General features: G+C 29.3%; 1 protein-coding gene across 1 annotated transcript in view; it reads right to left on the bottom strand.

Moving 5' to 3' along the window:
* Positions 1 to 11219, bottom strand: part of LOC119609992 — a 40894-nt gene extending 29675 nt beyond the window's left edge. Inside the window, exons 1-2 of the mRNA XM_037965050.1 lie at positions 10731 to 11219; positions 3213 to 3706 (exon numbers count right to left, since the gene is read on the bottom strand). Coding sequence (XP_037820978.1) covers positions 3213 to 3548 — 336 coding nt within the window. The 5' untranslated portion in view covers positions 3549 to 3706; positions 10731 to 11219. The remainder of the gene's footprint in view (positions 1 to 3212; positions 3707 to 10730) is intronic.
* Between the last annotated feature and the right edge of the window lie 5022 nt (positions 11220 to 16241).

Below are 16241 nucleotides of genomic sequence, written 5' to 3'. Positions count from 1 at the left end.
ATGTTAAGACTACTGAAATGTCAACTACTGCTTGTCAGTTGTCAGTCTATAAAATAAACCAACTGGCGCTTGATTTTATTGTCGTATAACATCTCCTTCTAACTACAATATTAAAATGTCTAAAGATTATTTTTATACTAAAACGCGTATATATTTACAAAACATAAATAGCTTGTACATCACATCATTCAAAACATTTAATTGTGCACATTAATGCCATAAACAATTACTTAACCAACTCTAGAATATTAACTATTCTTACAGGCAAGATTAAAAATATAAAAAAAAATCCAGTAAATAAATCACTTAAATAGTTAGCCATTTATGGCTGAGTAACGTGAATGAAATTCAAACAAATCAATCATAAGAAAAGCATATAATTTATGTCATGACATTAAATGCCATGAGAATTTTTAATAGCTGCGGCATTATAGGGGTTCATATAAATGAGTGTACAAGAATGCACATTCATACATATCTATTGTAATTTCTAACACCTTTAACACACTGTAATCATGTCTGTTCATCTGTCTGTGCTTTGTATTAATCAAGCAAATCAAATGCAATACATGTTGCTTTGACTCACGTGCCAAAATTGCAACAACAGATGCTGGTGCCACAAAGATAGAAAAATCTCATTGGCTCCACCAGATAATGAAGTAGATTTTAAGAGATTTAAATAAATACATTGCAGCAAAGTGCATATTTAATGCAATATATGTATGTATTTACATGCTTAATTTAAACATTTAAGTAAAATATGTTTTGTAGAAAAATATAAAGCAAACAAAACACACCTTATAATGGTCACGATATTAAATTTAGAATAAAAATATTTTTTATTACAATTTCAAATTATCATATATATTTTTTGCAAAAAATAATTTATACTTAAACTTGTAAAATTATGCAATTTTAGATGACAATTATTTAAAATCTGTAATTTGGCTGAAAATGTATCTGAATTTACCTGTAATGAAATTTAGCCAAAAATAAATGGTTGTTGAATATTGTACGGCATTCATGGTTTATGTTTAGGTTTGTATATATTTATACCAATAATATCGTTAAAGTCAATCATAAAATATGCCATAAAAAAGTACCTAATTGTTTGTTAATCAGGTTGCTCTACTCCCACACTGGAAATCATGCAAATATATGTTTGCTACTATTTTAAGGCAATACACTACTTAGTACAAAGTACAAAGATCACTGAAGTAGCCCCATCATTGGGATTTAGTAGTTAAAACTCTTTTTTATCTAGTGTAGAGTTATGTACACCCGGCAAACTAACTAACTAACTAACTAACTAACTAACTAACTAACTAACTAACTACTAACTAACTAACTAACTAACTAACTAACTAACTAACTAACTAACTAACTAACTAACTAACTAACTAACTACTAACTAACTAACTAACTAACTAACTAACTAACTAACTAACTAACTAACTAACTACTAACTAACTAACTAACTAACTAACTAACTAACTAACTAACTAACTAACTAACTAACTAACTAACTAACTACTAACTACTAACTAACTAACTAACTAACTACCTACTAACTAACTACCTAACTAACTAACTAACGAACTAACTAACTAACTAACTAACTAACTACCTAACTAACTACCTAACTAACTAACTAACTAACTACTAACTAACTAACTAATAACTACTAACTACTAACTAACTAACTAACTAACGAACTACTACTAACCTAACTAACTAACTAACTAACTAACTAACTAACTAACTAACTAACCCTAACCTAACTAACTACCTAACTAACTAACTAACTAACTAACTAACTAACTAACTAACTAACTAACTAACTAACTACTACTAACTAACTAACTAACTAACTAACTAACTAACTAACTAACTAACTAACTAACTACCTAACTAACTAACTAACTACTACCGAACTAACTAACTACCTAACTACTAACTAACTAACTAACTAACTAACTAACTACCTAACTAACTAACTAACTAACTAACTAACTAACTAACTAACTACCTAAACTAACTAACTAACTAACTAACTAACTAACTAACTAACTAACTAACTACCTAACTAACTAACTAACTAACTAACTACCTAACTAACTACCTAACTACACCTAACTAACTAACTAACTAACTAACTAACTAACTAACTAACTAACTAACTAACTAACTAACTAACTAACTAACTAACTAACTAACTAACTAACTAACTAACTAACTAACTAACTAACTACCTAACTAACTAACTAACTAACTACCTAACTAATTAACTACCTAACTAACTAACTAACTAACTAACTAACTAACTAACTAACTAACTAACTAACTAACTAACTAACTAACTAACTAACTAACTAACTAACTAACTAACTAACTAACTAACTAACTAACTAACTAACTAACTAACTAACTAACTAACTAACTAACTAACTAACTAACTAACTAACTAACTAACTAACTAACTAACTACCTAACTAACTAACTAACTAACTAAACTTTCATGGGTACATGAAAGATGTTCCGATTACCTCTCCTTACATTTCACAAAGCAACGATTTTGGAAATTATGTATGTACTTAGTATTGCCTAGACAAATTCTGGACAAAATGAAGTATAGTTTTACAGCGGAAGACCTACAGCATCCAGACATTACTTAATTAATACTATTTAAAGCTGATAGTAAGTATTAGCCTTAAAAAAGTATGCCGCTATAGGAAATTAAAAACTCTAATGAAATTTTTAATTTTACACAATTTTATAGTTTGTTACAAAATTAAAATATGAAATTTTTTGAAATTTCCAAAAAATCTAACGGCCTAATTAGTAACAAACAATTAACACACCGTTAAGCAAGATCTTTTTACAGATTTAATTTATGCCACAAAAACTGGTGGAAATATGAGCAGCTAATTAAAATTTCAGTTTTATTTAATTTATTCTTTTAATTAGCACACAAAACAATAAAACAAAACTATTAAAACTGAAATCCAAAAAACCACCACCCACCCACAACAGCAAAACGCATACAAAACTAAATGCATATTAATTACAAAAAAAAATGAAATGAAATGATTTCTTAAAAATATCACAAATGCAGACAAGTGAAACCAAACAGTAAAGAAAATATTATTATAAATATTTATATAAAAGGGGGGGGTGGTCTTAAGTAAAGTAGAAAAACATTTAATACTTACCACAAAACCATTGTAATGGATTTTATGCTTCCGTGTTATATCAATAAACTGACCATTAGTTTCGAGGCTGCTGCTTTTACTCTCAAACGCACTATGGCTTGTAGAGCTGTGAAGATGATGGTCATTTGGTGTAAAATTATTGAAAAAATCAGGTGTATTAGGTGGCCAACTAATGTTAGCTGCTGCTGGAAGATGATAATAAGTGGCGGTGTTGTTGTTAGTATTGGTTTTTGTGGCAACAGTGTTGTTAACAGCTTTGACTGCCACAGAGAAATAAACACAATTTGTAAATAAACTTGTTATTAAAATACAAATTAAGCCACTAGGTGAACACATTATTATTTATATATACACTTGGTTCTTTTTGTTAAAACGTCAGCAATAATAAATAAAAGAAGAAAAAACTATTAATAGTTTTTAAGTATTTTTTGTATTTTTTTACTGCATTTTTGTATGAAAAATTTAGGCCATTTATTGGGCCATAATCTAGATTGCTTTGTAGGTGGTAAATTTATTTGTTAACATTTTAAACATTTTTTTTTTTTTTTTTCAAAATATTTAGCCAATTCGTTTTGATAATAAAATTTACTTTTTTTTGCAAAAATTGTTTTACATTTTTTTTTCTGGGTAATTTTAAAAAGTGAATGTACTGTGAAGAAAATTTATTTTAATTTGTTGTTTTTTTTCTATTTTTTCTCTAATCAATTTGTTTCTATTTCAAAGTTTTATTTTCAAAATAAGCACACGCTTGCATGTTGTAGCTAAATTTAACGGCAGTTAATTATTTTATTTTTTATTTGTAAGTTTATGCACTAATTAATTGTTATATTTAGTTTAGTTTTATAGTTAAGCTTTTATTTTAGTTTAAGTTGAGGTTTCTTTAAATTTTCTTGTTTTTTTTTCGCTCTCTTTTACTTTTAGTTATTTATTTATATTGTTGTTTTAGTTGTAATTGTATTTTGTATTATAATATTATTTGATTAAATTGTTAATGTTTGTATTACAGTTGTTTTGTTTACTTTGCAAGAATCACGCTTGTTGCTTAAATCTTTTGTTTTGTTTCACTACAAATACCATGTTTAGTTTTTGTTACCCTACAGACTATTTAGTGTATAAACATACTATATGATTATATGATTAAATGGGCAATTCAATTAAGTGACTAGTTTGTCAAAATAGATTCCAAGACGATCCTGCCAAGTCCATACTTAAGTCCGTCTTTCTGCTAAAAACGAATTTTGTCAAAGTTTGCTTTCTTTCAAACTCCCAGAATACAGTTTCTTTACTATAACTGCAATAGTTTGCCCGAGCTAACCAGTTACATACTCAAGTCCGTCTTTCTGTTAAAAACCAAATTTGTCAAGGTTTATATGATTTTGAATATAAGCAATATCAGACAGTTTCTTTACTATAACTCCTATAGTTTGAACCATTATTGTCGAAATACACAGTTTCTAAACCACAGTGTAGTAATATAATAAAGTCTTTAACACTGTAATACTATTACTTTTTACTTTTTGGAGTTATATCTAAAAAATGTTTTTGGTATTACAAAAGATAATTAACAAATACGAATGTTTATTAATTAGGGCAAATTACTAAGTAGTGTATAGTATAGAGAGCTAACATTCTATTCACATTTTTCTAATGAGAAATTATTAGTAAAATGTAATATTTTAACTATATATAACAACTTTTAATATTTCTTTACAGTTGACAATTCTGCAATTGCAAACGAAAAAATTGCCGATTAAAAAAAGTTTCTTATTACATTTTATCCACAATTAACATGAACATGTATATTGCATGTTCAACATATAGATTATTACCATAAAGGGTGTAACAAAATTTTCTAGTCCACAGACTATTGATTACTCAAGAGAATAATCTGTTGACAACTCAATAGCATAATCTATGGACTAGTCTATTGACTAGTACAAAGACTACTCCATTGATTACTCAATTAAATAGTATAATGGATACCTTATTGATGACTCTATTAACTAGTTTATTGACTAGTAAATGGGCTAATCGGTTGAGTATTTTGTGGACTAGTGCTCTGGGTAGTTTATTGTGTAGTCCTCTGAGTTGTCTATTCACTATTCTTGTCTTTATAATAGTCTATGGATTAGTACCTAGTTTGTGGACTACTTATTAGACATATAGAATAGTGGATAGACTAGTCTATTGACTAGTATATAAAATAGTCGATGTACTTGTATATAGAATAATCTATTGGCTAGTATATAGACTAGCATATATGATATTCTAAGAACTAGCCTACCGACTATTGATTAGTCTATTGACTATTGATTAGTCTATTGACTAATGCTCAAACAAGTCTATCGACTAGTCTACTGACCAGTCTATTATTGAATCTATTGATCAGTCTATTAACGAATCTATAAACTAGTCTATTGAGTTATCTATTGACTTGTAGATAAGTGCTAGTCTATTGAATTGTTTATTGACTAGTCTACTTACTAGACTATTGACTCGTCCATTGACTAGTCTACTTTCTATTTACCCAGTCTATGAACTTTTCTATAGAATAATCTATGGACTAGTCTTTGGACTAGTCTATCAACGACTCTAATCTATGGTCTAGTCTGTTGACTAGTCTATGGACTAGTCTTTCTACACTATAGAATAGTATATTGAAATGTTTATTAACTTGTCAATAAAATAGTCTATGGACTAATCTATGTACTAGTCTTCAGACTAGTCTATGCACTGGTCTCCTATTCTGCAGACTAGTCTATTGACAAATCCATTAAATATATAGAGTATACTCTATTTAGTACTATATACACTAGTCAATAAGCTAGTGTATGAACTATTCTAAGGTCTAATCTAGTCCCTTCAGTAATCTATTGAATTGTTCCTTAAGTTATCTATTATCTGGTCCCATATTATCTACTCTATTTACTAATCTATTGACTAATGAATAGTTTATAGACTAGTCTATAAAATATTCTTTAGACTATTCTAAAGACTCTGTCTGTGGACTAATATATAGAATTGTTTACTGACTATACTTTTGAGTAGTCTATGGACTAGTATATAGAATGGTTTATGTGTCAATGTATTAACTAGTCTATAGTGTAGTTTATTACTTTATTATGGACTAAACTAATGACCCATAATAATTCAATAATTCAGAAAATCTAAAAAGTACCATTTGTATGACGAAAAGTACGACAAATTCCCATTTTATAATGTTAATTCAATCAGTAAGCTTCCTGTTCAATTTTACGTCTTTTAGGATCTTTAAGATTAAGATTCAAAAAGTTCCAGTTGAAGAACAAAAAGTACTAAAAAATTTACTCTTTAGAGTTTTTCATTCCATTAGGATATATGTCTTATTATATGTTTCTATGTTTAATTTTATGTTTCTAAATTAAATGTTACAGAAAATTAAGTACCTTTTAAAGAACATAATAGTATCAAAAATTCCCATTTTATAGATTTTCAGTTAGTCCTGGATCTATACGCTTAATTTTATGTTCCTTGGTTCTCTATCATAGAAAACTCTAAGAGTGCCAGTTAATGAACGAAAAAGTACCAAAATGTGCCCTTTTATAGGTTATCACTTACTCCAGGCTTACTTTTTTGTTTCTGGTTTAATGTTATAGAAGAACAAAAAAGTACCAAAAAGTCCCCATTTATATGTTCTCATTTACTCCGGGCTCTACATGCTTAATTTTATGTTTCTAGCTTCAATATTATAGGAAACGCAAAAAGTACCTTTTGAAGAACGAAGAAGTATCAAAAGGTACCCTTTTATAGATTCTTATTTACTCCTGAATCTACATGCTTAATTTCATGTTTATATGTTCAATATTATAGAAAATTCGAATAGTACCTTTTGAAGAACGAAAAAGTACCAAAAATGTCCCCTTTTATAGGTTCTCACATACTCCGGCCCTACATGCTTAATTTAATGTTTCTAAGTTCAATGTTATAGAAAACTCAAGAACGAAAAAGTACAAAAAAGTTCCCTTTTATAGGTTCTCATTTACTCTGGGCTCAACTCTGATTGAATTGTTGAAAATGTGTGTCCCGAAGATATCTGGGGTCTTCAGAAAATTGATTTACAAACGGACAGACAGACATAGCTTAATCGACTTCGCTGTCTACAAAGATTTGGAATATATGTAATTTACAGGGTCGGAAAATGATATTAAAGAATAAGAAAGTGAAGGATATAAAAAAAAAAATTTAGAAAAATTTAGCATTCTTAATTTTGCAACACCCTTTATGAGCATATTGTATCTAGTAATAGTAATAATATGCGGTTAACTAACATTGTTTCATATTTATGTTACAATTTAAAGGTTTTAAATACAACACCATCATTTTAATCATTTTTCCAAGCAATAGAAGAAATAAAACTTATAAAAAGCAAGTAAGAAAGTATAGTCGGGCGTGGCCGACCATATGATACCCTACACCAGTTATGAATATTAAATGTGATTTATTTTTCATAATAAAGCATTTATCTTCAATATTCCCTTGTTCCGATACATTTAAGCAATTTATGGATGAAAAACTAATTTTCTGAAAGAGGCTTTATATGGGGGCTAGGGGCAAATATGGACCAAGCCCGGTAAAATTTTTTCAATATATTTATATTTACATAATATTTTATTGTGCTGAATTTCATCGCAATATTTGTGTTTATAAGTTAATTTGGGACATTCAAGTAATTTTCTGAAGGGGACTTTGTATGGGAGCTAGGGTCAAATGGGGCCCGATCGTTATGAAATTTGGCAGGGTCATCAAGACATCAATAAAAATTAGTTGTGCCGTATTTTATCGATATATCTGTATATTTAGCATAATTATGAGCTCAGAAGCCCTTTTCGGGGGTTCTGTTCTATGGGGGCTAGGTGAAATAATGGACCGATTTTAACCATTTTCAATAGGCTTCGTCCTTGGGCCAAATCAAACGTGCGTGCCAAATTTCATCCAATTATCTTGAAAATTGCGACCTGTACCTTGCGCACAAGGTTTACATGGACAGCCAGCCAGCCAGCCAGACGGACGGACATAGCTTAATCGACTCAGAAAACGATTCTAAGCCGATTGGTATACTTTAAGGTGGGTCTAGGACGAATATTTTTGTATGTTACAAACATCAGCACAAATCCAATATACCCTCCCCACTAAAGTGGTGTAGGGTATAAAAAGAAAATTATATTTTCTTTGTTTAACACACTAACTATTAAGCGTAAATAAGTAAAAACAAAGTTTTCGTTTTATAACTGTTTTGACTTTCTACTCAAGATGGGGACACAATCTAGATATGTAATTCCGAATTGTTTGGTGGTGGTGACAGTGTTAATAAAACCAATATGTCAAACTTGTCATTTAGTGGTTAAGCATTATTTCGAAAAACATAAGCATTAAAGGGGATTTAATAGGAAAAATTTTGTATTTTAAAAAAAATGATGAATTTTTAATAATCTGATTTAAATAAAAAAAAAAAAAACATTGATTTTTATGAAAAAATCAAATCAAATCATTGGAAAAGTCCTCCATGTTAATATTAAATCATTATACAAATTAATCATACGCACTGTCGTAAATAATTATGTCTTAATGATTAAATTTGTTTTAATTTTGTATCTCTTGTTCAATTGTTAACATTTAAATAGTTGTTTTTTTAGTTTGTAATAAAAAAGTACTTTTTTTTTTGGCCTGTTAATTTTCCATACAACAATTTAGTTACATTTTTTTTTATAAAATCACACTAGTTGGTGTTTTTTTTTAGCCAAATTACAAAGTCGTGCAATTATGTTTGAAAACTCAATGATTATGAACAATTTTACATGAACTTTAACAAAAATGTGGTGGATAGTCATAGTAAATGGTGAAAAAACAGAGATACATATGATCTAGAGTACTAGATATACAAACATTTATTTTTGTTGTGATTAACAATTTGTTATTATTGTACCCTACTTTAAAACTAACGTATTATGGTTTTGTGCCTATGTTTGTAAAAGACAAAAGTAACAGTCGTATAAACACTTTAAAATATAACAATCGCTTCAAAATTTGTAGAGTAAACCATACCCATATGTAGTATGTCCACCCATCTAGAACTTATAATCTAACTATGCCCCCATACAACTTAACTACATGACAAAAATTATGATCAAAATTAATGGGAATGAGTTCCAAAAATGACCCTAACACTTTATGAAAAAGTCGAACCAATAATCAACGTTTTCTAACGAATTCTGTAAAATCTGGAAGTATTATCGTGGTAGGTATCATATGGTCGAACATGGTCAACTATAATTCTTTACTTGTTGAGTTATTTTTTTAAACCTTAAAAAATATTTAAATTTAGAAAACTAAAGTAAATAATTTGGCTTTTATTTTGTACCAAAAACAAAAATTAAATAATGTTTTATTTCAACCGTAACGTTTGGAAAAGTTTGAAAAACATATTTGTTTAGAAAATAAACATTAGAAGACTAAACAAGAATGGTTAGTAATAGACTGTTTGTTATGGAAAGTAATCGGTTAATGGTGAACTCGACTAAACTGAGTTTAAACCTGAATAAAGCACTTGGAATTTACATTATATTTTATACTATAAAATACTGTCTATAGTTCAATTCTAGTTCCACTTCAGTTGTGGTTTAGTTGTAGTTCAGTTCTAGTTCAGTTCTAGTTCAGTTCTAGTTCAGTTCTAGTTCAGTTTCTAGTTCAGTTCTAGTTCAGTTCTAGTTCAGTTCTAGTTCAGTTCTAGTTCAGTTCTAGTTCAGTTCTAGTTCAGTTCTAGTTCATCTAGTTCAGTTCTAGTTCAGTTCTAGTTCAGTTCTAGTTCAGTTCTAGTTCAGTTCTAGTTCAGTTCTAGTTCAGTTCTAGTTCAGTTCTAGTTCAGTTCTAGTTCAGTTCTAGTTCAGTTCTAGTTCAGTTCTAGTTCAGTTCTAGTTCAGTTCTAGTTCAGTTCTAGTTCAGTTCTAGTTCAGTTCTAGTTCAGTTCTAGTTCAGTTCTAGTTCAGTTCTAGTTCAGTTCTAGTTCTAGTTCAGTTCTAGTTCAGTTCTAGTTCAGTTCTAGTTCAGTTCTAGTTCAGTTCTAGTTCAGTTCTAGTTCAGTTCTAGTTCAGTTCTAGTTCAGTTCTAGTTCAGTTCTAGTTCAGTTCTAGTTCAGTTCTAGTTCAGTTCTAGTTCAGTTCTAGTTCAGTTCTAGTTCAGTTCTAGTTCAGTTCTAGTTCAGTTCTAGTTCAGTTCTAGTTCAGTTCTAGTTCAGTTCTAGTTCAGTTCTAGTTCAGTTCTAGTTCAGTTCTAGTTCAGTTCTAGTTCAGTTCTAGTTCAGTTCTAGTTCAGTTCTAGTTCAGTTCTAGTTCAGTTCTAGTTCAGTTCTAGTTAGTTCTAGTTCAGTTCTAGTTAAGACTAGAATTTTGACGTTAGTCTAAAATATATTCCAAATTATTTTCAAAATTTATATATTTTTCTTTTCTTTTAAATTGATAAAACAATGGTCATTTTGTTACTTACTCATTTAATTAAAAAATTTTAAATATAACGAATTTTTATTATTTTTAATAAATCCCAAATCGACTACTTGCCAACACTATTACTATTAAATATTTATGTATATTATAATAATTTAAACTAAAAACATAATTTTGTTTCAAATTTAATAATATTGCGTGGTATTTTTAATTAAAATTATAAAAAAAAATCAATTATACAAATTATTTTATTGTGATACATTAAAAACGTATTTTGTAAGGTCACTTTTGTTTTAATTTATTTTTCTAATTTAATATAATTTTTATTCTTTACAAATTACTGCAATTTTTTCAACTTTAAGAATTTGTTGTATTCATTAGTGTGTTAGAATTTCTTGTATTTAATAATTTATAATTCATATATATTTTTTTTAATTTGTTTAAATCACTATTTAATTACTTTTAAATTTGTCTTTTTCTAAACGAGTTGAATTTAAGTTTCCCGCGTTTAGCTGTTGAACACTGCGCTGGTTTAAACGCGAATGATCAAATAAATGAAAACTCTGCATGAAAATTATTCTTGTGTAAAGTAAATTGTTTGCAAACGTTGTGCTTTTTTTGAATTTTTTTATTTATATTTTTTTACAATCAAAACGAGTGTAGTACGATCGTCAATTGTAACGTTTTTCATCGTTGTTTGTTTGTTTTTTAGTTTATTTTTTTTAAGAGATCGTTAACTTTCGTTTGATGAAAACTTCATTTAAATTGGAACCCCAACAACACAAACAAACAAAAGGTTCTTGTAAAGAATGTTGCCAATTGTGGCGATTTTGTAGTGTCAGTTGAAATATCGTCTATAGACAAGACTATAGCCTATAGCCTTTACTATAGAACAGACTGAATTGGCTATAGTTAATGGTTTATATTGTAATACAGGCTATAGTTCAATTAATAGTTTGGATTAAAGGCCAGACTGTAGTGTGGGCTATAGACCAGACTATAATCTCGGCTATAGACCAGACTATAGTCTCAACTATAGACCAGACTATAGTCTCGACTATAGACCAGACTATAGTCTCGACTATAGACCAGACTATAATCTCGACTATAAACTATGGTCTCGATTATAGACCAGATTATAGTCTCGACTATAGACCAGACTATAATCTCGACTATAAACTATGGTCTCGATTATAGACCAGATTATAGTCTCGACTATAGACCAGACTATAGTCTCGACTATAGACCAGACTATAGTCTCGACTATAGACCAGACCTGGGCGATTTCCATTAATTTTGCATTAACATTAAATTAAAAAAAAGTTAATTTAATGTAAAAAATATTGCATTAACATTAAATTTTTAAAATTTAATGCATTAAATTTCCATTAACATTAAATATTTTTGAATTTAATGCATTAATTTTACATTAACATTAAATATTTTTCAAATTAATGCATTAATTTTGCATTAACATTAAATATATCTGAATTTAGTGCATTAATTTTACATTAACATTAAATAAGCAATAAAATTAATGCATTAATATTCCATTAACATTAATATATATAAAAATTGATAAACATAAATAAAAATACAGCTCAAAAGACCTCGATCTAACTAAACAACTAAAATTAAATAGGTTAAAGTCCTTTCTAATAACTCCTATATTCCATTCAAACTTGTGTGTTTTAAATATGATATTTATATAAGATTCCACAGACAAAATAAACTAAAAAAGGAATATCTGGGAAGTGATATTATTCTTCTAATATGTATTATCGAGTATAGGACTTATTAGAAAGAACTTTAACAAAATAAACTAAAAATGGAATATCTGGGAAGTGATACTATTCTTCTAATATGTATTATCGAGTATAGGACTTATTAGAAAGGACTTTAACACATTCAATTTTACTTGAATTTTGTTAGACCGAGGTCTTTAGCGCTGTATTCTTATTTTTATAAATTATTTTATACATTAATGTTAATGGAAAATTAATGCATTAATTTTATTATTTATTATTTAATGTTAATGGAAAATTAATGCATTAAATTCAAAAATATTTAATGTTAATGCAAAATTAATGCATTAATTTCACAAATATTTAATGTTAATGTAAAATTAATGCATTAAATTTAAAAATATTTAATGTTAATGCAAATTTAATGCATTAAATGTACCCATGTTAATGTTAATGCAATAAACTTGCATTAACATTAATTTTTTTTAATGTAGAAAAAATTGTTAATGCATTAACACATTTAATGCATTTATCCCAGGTCTGCTATAGACCCGACTATAGTCTCGACTATAGACCCGACTATAGTCTCGACTATAGACCAGACTATAGTCTCGACTATAAACCAGACTATAATTTCGACTATAGACCAGACTATAATCTCGACTATAAACCAGACTATAGTCTCGACAATAGACCAGACTATAGTCTTGACTATAGACCATACTATAGTCTCGACTATAGACCAGACTATAGTCTCGACTATAGACCGGACTATAATCTCGACTATAGACCAGACTATAATCTCGACTATAAACCAGACTATAGTCTCGACTATAGACCAGACTATAGTCTCGACTATAGACCAGACTGTAGTCTCGACTATAGTCCAGATTATAGTCTCGACTATAGACCAGACTATAGTCTCGACTATAGACCAGACTATAGTCTCGACTATAGACCAGACTATAGTCTCGACTATAGACCAGACTATAGTCTCGACGATAGACCAGACTATAGTCTCGACTATAGACCAGACTATAGTCTCTACTATAGACCGGACTATAATCTCGAGTATAGACCAGACTATAGTCTCGAGTATAGACCAGACTATAGTCTCGACTATAGACCAGACTATAGTCTCGACTATAGACCAGACTATAGTCTCGACTATAGACCAGACAATAGTCTCCACTATAGACCAGACTATAGTCTCGACTATAGACCAGACTAAAGTCTCGACTATAGACCAGGCTATAGTCTCGACTATAGAATAGACTATACCTGGCCTCCGGTAGGTTATTGGTTAGTGTTCTAGTCTGGTAGACAGGAGGTGTTGGGTTCGATTCCCACCTGAGGCACTGGTTAAGGAGCGCACAACAGGCCCGATAGAGGCCTAGGTGTATTTCTTCGGATTTGATGTGTATACCACCTCCTTTCAAACAAACAAACAAACAAACAAACTAACTAACTAACTAACTAACTAACTAACTAACTAACTAACTAACTAACTAACTAACTAACTAACTAACTAACTAACTAACTAACTAACTAACTAACCTAACTAACTAACTAACTAACTAACTAACTAACTAACTAACTAACTAACTAACTAACTAACTAACTAACTAACTAACTAACTAACTAACTAACTAACTAACTAACTAACTAACTAACTAACTAACTAACTACTAACTAACTAACTAACTAACTAACTAACTAACTAACTAACTAACTAACTAACTAACTAACTAACTAACTAACTAACTAACTAACTAACTAACTAACTAACTAACTAACTAACTAACTAACTACCTAACTAACTAACTTAGTCTCGACGATTATGACCAGACTATAGTCTCGACTATAGACCAGACTATAGTCTCAACTATAAATCAGACCATAGGCCAGATTATACTCTCGACTATAGACCAGACTATAGTCTCGAGTATACAGCAAACTATATTATCGATCATCGACCAGACTATAAATTGGACTTTAATCTCGATAGTCTTCATTATAAATAATAGTCTAATCAACAGGTCTAACTCGACTATAAATCCCTCTCAAGCAGCAAGTTCAAATCAATTAAACTTTTTTCGAAAAAATATAATTGACAACATTGTTTTTATAATATTTTCAATATTAATTGTTGAGAGAGCACCTACCTTCAACAAACAGAGACAAGTATTTAAATAATTTAAAAATTTTCATTTACGCTAGTGATATATTTATTGCCTGATCAGGTTACATGCTTATAGTACTCATACTTCATGACATACGTATAATGTTTAAGCAGCAAAATGGATCAGAAACCTTACACGATAATTTTGACACACGTTAATTTGTTAACGTTTGTAATAAAAAACTACACCAAATGCCATAAACTTACGAGTACTTACATATATAAATATATCACGTGATATACGATTTTATATAGTTTTGTTTTATTGGCTAGTGCCAATCAACTTTAGGGGTGTGTAATCATGGAAATATTTATTTAGGTTTTTTGTTTTTGCAATTTGGACACATTTAAATTTGAATAAATACGTTAAATGTAACAGTTAAGGTTTGTATGTTTTTTTTTTTTTTTTTTTGAAATTTAAACGTTTTACATTTAATATGCAGCACACAGCTAAAAATCTATTATATTACCGACAAAGTATACATTTGAATTTATAGATTTTAGGAGACAATTGATTGAGAGATTTAATGTTCAGCAGCAAGGAAAATATGGTCAAATGTTCAAATGTTCACAAAACAGTTTTATTTCTGGGAATGTAAAAATCTAAGAACACTTTCTGGCTCTTGAAATACAACTTATACATCCTGTTAATATACGATTTATTATTACCTACCAATAGTCTCGCCCATGATGTAATTAAGGCATCCTGGTCTCGCATATACCACATTTTTTTAATCTAAGTATAGACTTGAAAGTTTAAACAATCGACAATAGAGTGGACTATAGTATAGACTATAGACTGGACTATTGTCTTGACAGCAGACTAGATTATAGTATCTACCATAGACTTGTCTTTAGTATCGACAATAGACTGGCCTACAATCTTGAGTAAAGATTAGACTGAGCTCTCGGCTATAAACTTAACTATTGTCTCGACCATAGACTGGACTATATTATTGAGACTGAACTGAAGCTTGAGTATAGACTGGACTATAGTCTCAACTATAATACGGAAGAATCAGACTGGACTATTGTTTCGACTACACCCTAAATTATTATATCGACTATAGATGGACTGTAGTCTTGTCTATAGGCTGGACTACAGCGACAAGAGACTGGACTACAGTCTTGAATACAGATTGGCTTAAAATTTGACTATAGTGTCGACTATAGACTCGACTATAGGCTATAGCTCAGTATCGACTATAGACTGTACTTTAGTCTCGACTATGTATAGACTGTACTGTAGTCTCGACTATAGACTGTACAATAGTCTCGACTATAGATTGTACTATAGTCTCGACTATAGATTGTACTATAGTCTCGACTATAGATTGTACTATAGTCTCAACTATAGATTGTACTATAGTCTCAACTATAGATTGTACTATAGTCTCGACTATAGACTGTACTATAGTCTCGACTATAGACTGTACTATAGTCTCGACTATAGATTGTACTATAGTCTCGACTATAGACTGTATTATAGTCTCGACTATAGACTGTATTATAGTCTAAACTATAGACTGTACTGTATTTTCTACTAAAGAATGTACTACAGCATTGAATATAGAATGTACTATAGTATCGACTATAGACTGTAGCATAGTCTCTGCTATATACTGTA

The sequence above is a fragment of the Lucilia sericata genome, unplaced genomic scaffold (genome assembly GCF_015586225.1).
Source record: "Lucilia sericata isolate MDLA Ls3-8-SP2 unplaced genomic scaffold, ASM1558622v1 Contig001099F_arrow, whole genome shotgun sequence".
NCBI lineage: Eukaryota > Metazoa > Arthropoda > Insecta > Diptera > Calliphoridae > Lucilia > Lucilia sericata.
The sequence above is the reverse complement of the archived record's forward strand: the minus strand, read 5'-3'. Positions and strand labels throughout refer to the sequence as shown.